This window comes from Pangasianodon hypophthalmus, chromosome 4 (genome assembly GCF_027358585.1).
Source record: "Pangasianodon hypophthalmus isolate fPanHyp1 chromosome 4, fPanHyp1.pri, whole genome shotgun sequence".
NCBI classification, from domain to species: domain Eukaryota; kingdom Metazoa; phylum Chordata; class Actinopteri; order Siluriformes; family Pangasiidae; genus Pangasianodon; species Pangasianodon hypophthalmus.
In genome coordinates, this window is record NC_069713.1 from 24,832,414 (window position 1) to 24,841,890 (window position 9,477).

At 38.3% G+C, this 9,477-nt stretch overlaps 1 protein-coding gene across 1 annotated transcript; it reads left to right on the forward strand.

Annotated features, from left to right (window-relative positions):
- The first annotated feature begins 572 nt into the window (after positions 1–572).
- Positions 573–5,110, forward strand: tmem53 (transmembrane protein 53). The gene is made up of 3 exons (XM_026935937.3): positions 573–778; positions 3,603–3,706; positions 3,795–5,110. The coding sequence occupies exons 1-3, from the start codon at positions 724–726 to the stop codon at positions 4,479–4,481; spliced, it is 846 nt and encodes a 281-aa protein (XP_026791738.2). The 5' UTR covers positions 573–723; the 3' UTR covers positions 4,482–5,110.
- Positions 5,111–9,477: the final 4,367 nt, after the last annotated feature.

A 9,477-nucleotide genomic window follows, 5' to 3' on the forward strand; every position in this document is an offset into this window, starting at 1 on the left:
AAACGGGTTTTCTCAGCTGCATAATACATCTGTTTTGATGCCATTGCTTAATTATTAAAAAAAAAAATCATATTCTACATGTTTTCCAGATGATTTGTAATAGTAAGAAAAAATCGACTATTGCACCTTTATGGCTAATGTGGTGTCCAGATCTTTGTTTTTTGTTACTTTTTCATTGTTTCATAGTTTTCTTTTCCATTACGTTTGTCTAGACGCAGACATATAAATTCATAGATCCTGTCTATGTTACATATTTCACTATATAACATTATACATTAACAGAAGAATAAAACTATGGAAGAAAAGGTTCTCCTATTTACTTGCTTAACATGGATTAAAGTAACACAAAGGCTGTGAAAATGTATATTTTTAATAATTCAGTTATTCTTTATAGGACATGTACAGGCCCGAATTATCACCGACGGTTAAATTTTACAGTTTGATTTTAATTTTTAATTAAAATTAAGACTGCATCCCAAATAGCTATTTGCTGCCTACACATGTGCACTAAATAGTGTACAAAATACCGGTTATGTAGTGCACTATTTGTTCAATAGAGAGCTAATCGGGATTGAGCCTGAGACGTGAACCGGAAGTGTAAAGGAAAATTCTGTCACTGTGGGTCTGTGGATCAGAGAGGTCGGAGGGAAGCTGAGGCTCGTTTTCATATTTCATATTGATGGCAGTCAGAGAGAGTCGAGAGGGATAATAAAGCTTCTCAATATGGGAGATGATGGCATGGACTACAACATAGTTTTTCCGGAGCCCGAGGTCTCAGGTAAGTCGGACCTGATGTACCTGCGCCAGCTAGCAGGCTAACAGCAGGCAGTTCCGTCTGTTCGCCATGGCGCGGTGCAGTAACACCGGGTATTGTGTTACACAGTAACGGCATCTTTTATAATCCACCGCCTCCCGGCGCTTACTGACTTCTCTGTCATTGTCCAGGCAACATTTCCAGTGCTTGTGTGCGTAGTTTCATCTTTTCTTCCCATGAAAACAAAAGCACTGCATGTAAAGCACAATGAAATGTTAATCTTGATATCCAAATGTGATAAAAGAAAGAGAAAATGCCTAATATTGAATAGTCTTGGGAATGAAATGAGCCATTACTAACAGCATATTGGTAGCTAATCCTGATTAAGCTAGTTAATCTTTATAACTCAAAAACACCTAGTGATAGTAAACCAAGACCATGACACCTTAGCTTGTGAAGTGCAGGTCAGTTGTTAATTATTATTAGCTAATTAGCTTTTAAAGTTCATAATTAAACACGGTATTCCATAATGGCAGAACCAACACATCAGTTAGGTTTACAGATGCTAAATTAACTAGATTTAGCCTGACTCTATAAACTACCTGAAGCTCTTCTGGCTTTGTTGTGCTGATTGTGTGTTTTAGCGTCGCGCGCTGCTCTGTGGTAAAGCAGGTGCTAATTTGCATACCCGTCATCCCCCGCGGCTGTCCGGTATTTTATTCCTTTTTTTCCTGCTTTCTTTGGCTTAATGTCGTTGCTCTGTTAGGTTAAGCGTTTAAAGTATATAGAGTAAGTGTTGTGTGTTTATCTGTGCTATACTGGCACTTTGCTTTATGTTCATCGATTTTACCCTCCAGCTCACGCGTATGTACATTATATATATACATATATATATATATATATATATATACACACACACACACACACACACACACACCTAGCACTTCAGGAGGAACATTTGCATTAATGCAGTCTTAAAATCAAGCAGAAAATCATGCAGATACATGTCAAGCATTTCAGTTAATGCTCCCATCAAACATCAGAATAGGGGAAAAAAATGTGATCTCTATGCCAGGTGGTTTGTTTTGAGTATTTCAGAAACTGCTGATCTCCTGGAATTTTCACACACAGCAGTTTCTAAAGTTTACACAGAATGGTGCCAAAAAAAAAAAAAATTCCTGTGAGTGGAGAGTCTGAAGGCTGAAACACCTTGTTGATGAGAGAGATCAGAGGAGAATGACCAGACTGGTTCGAGCTGACAGGAAGTCTATAGTAACTCAAATAATCACTCTTTACAAACATGGTGAGCAGAAAAGCATCTCAGAATGCACAACACATCAAACCCTGAGGTGGATGAGTTACAACAGCAGAAGACCACATCAGGTTTCACTCCTGTCAGCCAAGAACAAGAAACTGAGGCTATCATGGGCATGGAAACTGGATAGGTGAAGACTGGAAAAAGACCAGGAGTATTCAAAGGGTATATATATATATATATATATATATATATATATATATATATATATATCTCCACATCTGGTGAACGGTGTAGGAATTACAGCATGTGTCTCCAGTGACTACTTGTGATCGGATTTCATACACTGTTTCTGCAGGAGGAAGGTTGTCGTGCACATTTATTACACCTGTCTCCCGCTGCATTTATTTTCAGACAGGAATTTCCTGCAAATCCTGTCTTATGTACCTGTATAGGCTGCTCCAAACATTTAAATCACATGGTCTGCTAACGACATTTATACATGAATGAGAGATGAGATGATGAATGAAGCTATGAAAAGCAGCTGCTTTCATCTCGGTTCTTATAGCATCACCTTTATCCATTAGCAGACAGCTCTACTGTTCAGCACGACTTCCAAATAGCCTCGCAATGATTATATATTCTCCAGCTAGGGCAGTCGATTAGGTGGTCTTTCATTGCTGTCTGGGAAGTGTCGAGACGCATTCACATTCACACTACGAATGTGATGTGGCCATATGTGTACTAGACCACCTCCTAATGTGGTTTGAGTGATCGGCTCTCAATGCAACTTTGAGACACATTTGGAGATCCCAATGCAACTTTGAGACACATTTGGAGATCCCAATGCAACTTTGAGACACATTTGGAGATCCCAATGCAACTTTGAGACGCATTTGGAGATCCCAGTGCAACTTTGAGACACATCTGGAGATCCCAAAGCAACTTTGAGACACATTTGGAGATCCCAATACAACTTTGAGACGCATTTGACCGCATTCACATCTGTACTTAGCGCTGTCCACTTACAATCCGATGTCCAAGCCTCACAGCTCCAGGGTCCTGGTTTGAACCTGATCCTGAGCTTGTGTTACTGTCTGTGTGGAGTTTCACATGTTCTTTTCGACCTCTTCATGGGTTTCCTTCGGGTTCTCCAGTTTCCTCCCACCTGGGCTATGCTAATTTGCTCTTAGGTCTGAATGAGTGTGTGAATGTGTGCATTGACTGGGAATGATTGGTGTACCATCCAGGGTGTGTTCCTGTCTCATGCCCAGTGTTCCCAGGATAGACCCTGGGTCCACCATGACCCTGACCAGGATAAAGCAGTTATTGTAGATGAATGAATGAATAATTGAATGAATGAATGAATGTTGGAAACCAAACCTGTCCTCTCTGATTGACTACATTTCAGACAATGGTGTGCAGTTAAGTGTTGGCTAAACTATTCCTTTATCTACTGCAGTGCTAATAACAAAGGTCTTGCTTTACTGTGAAATTGCTGGTTTGAAGGTGAATGTAAATGGAAAATAAAAAAGGCCCCTCAGTCATTTATATGATGTAGACTTAAGAACTTATGTTATTCTCTTTCTTTAGAGAAATACTGGTGCAGATCGAAGCAACCAGTCGTTATCCTTTTAGGCTGGGCTGGCTGTCGAGACAAGCATCTCTCAAAGTACAGCTCGATTTATAACGAACAGGTAAGCTCTGAGCTTTGAGCAACCCCCAATTAGTTCTGTTATACTTTATATGTGCGCATTATAATCGATGTCTTATTTTTCTTTTCAGGGATGTGTAACTGTCCGCTACACAGCCCCCTTGAAGACGGTGTTCATCTCCGAATCATTTGGCTACAAGGAGCTCCGCAGCACAGCACACAAACTGCTTGAAATCCTGTACGACTACGAGGTGGAGAACAACCCGATCTTCTTCCATGTTTTCAGCAACGGTGGCTTCATGCTCTACCGCTACATGGTGGAGCTCCTGCAAAGCCACAAGCAGTTCAGCTCACTCTATGTGGTGGGTTCAGTGCTGGACAGTGCGCCCGGGAGCCAGAACGTCATCGGCGCCGTACGTGCTCTCAAAACCACGCTGGGCACAAAAGTCAACATCCTGCTGCGCTGTCTTCTCTTGACTCTGTTCGCTGTGAGTGTGGTCCTGCTCAGAGTCGTCTTATACCCCGTGACCAAACACTTCCACAAGAACCACTATGACGCCATGATGGAGCGTCCGGCGCCTTGGCCTCAGATGTACCTCTACTCCAGAGCAGACCGAGTGATCAGGTATAGAGACGTCGAGAAGATGGTTAAATCACTGCAGGAGAAAGGGGTGCACGTGGAGAGCTTCGACTTCATCACACCGGCTCATGTGAGTCTGTTCCGAGACTGTCCGGAAGATTATTCGAACAGGTGCCGGACTTTCCTGAAGAGCTGCATGACTAACTCTGAGGAGACGTTAATGAAGAAACGCCTGTGAACGTGTAACACTGATTGTATGATAGGGTCGGGCGATATGGCAAAAAAAGATACGACTTCAAGATATTGTCATGATGCGTAATATGTATCACGATACTTAAGCGCCAGCAAAATAGTAAAGCAGTTTAAAAAACGTGATTTCAGTGCTAAATTTCTTTCTAGAAATTAAATTAACATGGAAAAGGAAGAACAAATGAAATGTTCATTAACAAAATAAATGATGATATCCTGTTAGCTACTGATTACTGCTATTAACCTTGGAGCTGGTCAGTGTTAGAAAAATATTAGCACAATATCTAAGAAAATTGTATTTTTCCTGTAATTTATGACAATATTGATAGTGTATCGTCATATTGCCCAGACCTACCATATTGTGTTCTTACTTAATATTTTAAGTGATCTGAAACTACTGTAATGTGTATAAAATCCCTAACCCTCTGTGTAAATAGTACTGTTTGACCTAATATAAGTTTGTATAAGGTTAGACTGAAGTGTTTCAGTCGGTATTTGTCTGGTAATGTGAATTGAAAGCTTTTAATTTAAGATTATTTTAAATCTACTAAACATCCTCGACCTGTTTATAACTTATGTGCCTTCCTGAAATAAAGACTCATTTCATTGGACTAATCATTTGGTGGTTGGGAGTGAAATGGTGAAATGAAATGAAACTTAATTATAACTTACATGCTCGAAGACATGAGGAACTCTGTCCAACATACCAATCATGGTATTTATTCATCATTATATGCCAATGGTAGGGGGCATGGTGGCTTAGTGGGTAGCACTGTTGCCTCGCTCCTCTGGGGTTGGAAGTACGCAGAGTTTGTACTCCTCCCTGTGCTTCAGGGGTTTCCTCCCCCAGTCCAAAGACATGCACAGTAGGCTGATTGGCATTTCCAGATTCTCTATAGTGTGTGAATGGGTGTGCGATTGTGCCCTGTGATGGGTTGGCACCCCATCAAGGCTGTCCGAGTCCCTTGGGATAGGCTCCAAGTTGCCCCGTGACCCTGTGTAGGATAAGCGGTACAGAGAATGGATGGATGGATAGATGGATGGATATGCCAGTGGTGCTATTATTAAGAATGTACTATATATTTAATCTCTTTATTTTCAGTAACCACTTTATTGTGGTCAGGGTTAAGCAGATCTAAAGCCTATCCTGGGAACACTGGACATGAGGCAGGAATACACCCTAGAAAGGAGGTCCATATTTTTATCTTGACTTTAACATGTTTATAGATAGCTTTTCCTTTTTTTCCCTGGAGTCACAGACTGTAAACAGCTCCATTCATGCTTGCTGCGGAGAGACATTTCACCTCTAGGCAGGTCAAATCCGCCTTTGCCAGCAATCATACGAGCAGCAGTGCTTCAAATTGATCACGCAGATCTTCCCATCACATGTCTTGAACTGTCATATTTGACATTTTGGAGCGAGCTGTTGGCATTTGTCTCTCCAGAAAGCTCACCCTGTTACTTTATGTATCATTTAAAGGTACTGGTAGGGCAAAGAGTTTATAGATACACTTAGACAGATGAACATCGCTTATTGGAGTGCACAGGGACTGAATTGTCCTGTCTGGGAAGACATGTAGCTTATGTGGTTTAAGTACTTCAGATCTGATCTTTGTAGGACAGACAGTCTGTGTCCTGTGTCCTGATGTCAACCCAGGCAGGTCACAGATTGGAATATTTCTTATCTCTGAAGAGACTTCACAGTGGAAGTTTGTATGGGAATATAGGTATTATTTTTGTATCTCTCCATGCAAGTACAAATGTTTGTGAAAATTGGTCAAATATAGTACATGAACTTCACGTGTACGGCTTTGACTGCATAATTTTCAGAAGGGGGCGACATTTCTCTTTTTATTTCACTTCCACAAAACATCCTGTACAATATACAGTATCTCATCAGGGATATGTCAATAACAAATAAGATTCAGGGTGAAATTTTTATGTTCTTAAGTTTTATTTATTTGGAATCTGACCAAAGAATTATGGATATATTCAGAGAAAAAAAGCCCATATGTGCGTGTATATATATATATATATATATATATATATATATATATATATATATATATATATATACACACACACACACATATATATATATATATATATATATATATATATATATATATATATATATATATATATATATATATGTATATGTAGACATGGACATAGATATAGATATAGATATATACATGTATATACACAAACAAGCTAGGTGTAAGCTTAATATTTCCATCTTTTTAGGTAAAGTTCTTTGTTTATTTAAAAAAAAAAGTATATCGAAAAAAGTTTTGGTACAGTTCATCATTTCCTTTCAAGCTCCTGACACACAAAAGAAGAATGACTCCATTAAATTTATAGCTACAGTGAAAAGCTGGTCTTCTGGCCTTCATGCTAAACACCTTATTATTGAATTTCATTTATGTGGCAAGGCTGTGTAATATACAGCACTCCATGATGGTAATGCCTCAAAAAAAAGTGTCGAAATTGCCCTCAGAGTTAATGAAGTCTCACAGTGTGATGTGGGGAAATTGTGGTGGAAAGGGGTCACCAGGCCTCTTCAGCCTCCTCGCCCGTGCAAAATGGCTCCTGTCAAGCTCCGAACATTAGTGAATGCTCACACAGCAAGCTGGCCATGAGAAAAATGATTTTAAGCAGTGGCTTTTGACAGCAACATGTACCGAGCCCAAGTTTTTACGAGCTGGGAGGAAAAAAAAAATTGCAAGAAGTTGTGTTCTAGTTATAGGGTGGTGTACGTAGAATGATCTTAAACAAGTTAAACAAATGGATGCCACCGAAAACTATGTTTTCTTGAAACTATTGAGGCAGACCTTGATGTTTAAAAAGCTTATGATTTAGTAAATTTCATGCATAAGCTAGTTAGCAGGTTTGAATATACATCCTGCATAAGTAAACAAGACTAATATGCCAAACGTTCATTTGCTACCACACACTCACTGTCCTTCATTTGCCCTGCAAGAATTGATACATTGGTATACCCTTTAAAATGTCAGAACAATGTTATTAATTTATTCCCAATTTCTTTGACATGATAGCCAGCATTCAAAATATTGGATAACTAATGAATATGAATATGAATTGCCCAATATGACGCCATTTGACAAAGCCATTTGATAAGGGATGAAATGTTAAGGGATGATAGTATATGGTTCTACAGGACAACAGATTTATTTACATGAGCAGCATAACTAACAAAAGATAGTACATAGTATGGAATATGTATTTGAGGGAACTAATATATATGTTGGTGATGGTCAGTTAGCTCACCCACTCATTAATCTCCTAAATTAAATTTAGCTTGCATGTACATAATAATTTTGGAGTAACATCGCCAATAACAATTTTAAATGTTTTAAATTGTGATTTCCCTTTTTGGAGTTTTCATTTTAAATTCCAGGACAATGTGAACTGATGATATTCACATAGTTTAAGTATCAAGTGGATAAAAACCCAAACATCCAAATGTGATGTGGTGTGGTGTGATGTGCGGCCTGGTATGAAGCTGAAAACCGTCACCCTGATGTTGATTATTTTACAATAATGATATATCCTCAAGTGTTTTATTCCTCTTATACCACAGCAATTTGCCAACAATTACAACTTTTAATTTATTACTGAATAACATTTCATACACTTACATTTTTATAGTTGCATTTAATGTTGTGGATTGTCAGTGAGTTAGTTCCTGATATTATTTAAATTAAAACAGCTATAAACAGTTGCTCCTTCACTTTTCTTTTCTATCTTGAAGTGAATGAGGACAATAAGATTTGAAACGTCAACAATGCAGTTATTATAAATTATAATAACGTAAAGATGAATAATTTCTTTGTATAAATTCTTGTTAGATGATATAAGAGATTGGCAGAGAACCCAGGAAGCCCTAAAATGAGATAATATGAGAAAATCTTTGTTACTGCATCATAAATATTTGCTAAAGCTGAGAGTAACTGTAATCCGACTCAAAGGTGCATATGATTGGCTTACTATTGTCAAACATTATACTACTCCCAATGCCAAAGGCAATGCAACCAAGGCCAAAACAATTCTACCATAGAAGCAAATCAGATTTCTGTTAACAGCGAGGAAGTAACGTAACACACACACACACACACACACACACACACAGGTAGGCAGCTGCAATTCCAGGCTAGCAGTATCTGCTGTTGAGAACTCGGTATAGATGGGCCTGCTCAGTGTGATCAGGGGTCAGAGAACTCTGATCAATAAACATGTTCAAAGGTGTACACCTTCCTCTCAAGGCCACCTATCTGTAAAAAAGTGCAAACAAAAGAAAAAAGACTCAAATGCAAAAAGCACCAAAAAGTCACCAACATGGCAAAAAAAAAAGATAAAAAGATAAAAAAGATTAGGAATTGTTGAAATGTAATTCGTATTGTTTGTATTTGCAACATGTTTTGTCATATGTGTTTGGGTGGCGTGAGAACGTGAGCCAGGACGCAAAAGCATGAGAGTTGGCAATGTAGCATTTACATTTTAAAACAGGATATTAGCTTTTAGGGAATAGTGTGTTAAAACATTGGGAATATACCATTATAAATAAGCTATCAAAAAATACCACACGTTTTATAACACATTTTGGGAATAAGCATATTAAAACATAAATGTTTGGGGTGTAACATATAAATACATGTTTAAAACTTGTTTGGTAAGTATTCACATCCTTTGCAACTGTAATGCATTAAACTACAAGCTATTCCTGATTTAAAATAGCTAAGCTACATCCAAACTACCTTTTAGATATAAATAGATAGCTACACTACAAGCTAACAGTAGCTAAACACACTCAAGCTACTTTGTCAGGCTGAGAAAAAGCTACTGTGATTTTTCATTTTATTGTGCAGCTAGTTTATCACACAAATCAAAAAAAATTACATGATTATATCCCACAACAAAAAGATTTTGCATTGTTATTTGGAAACCACCCTTATTAGGAAGCA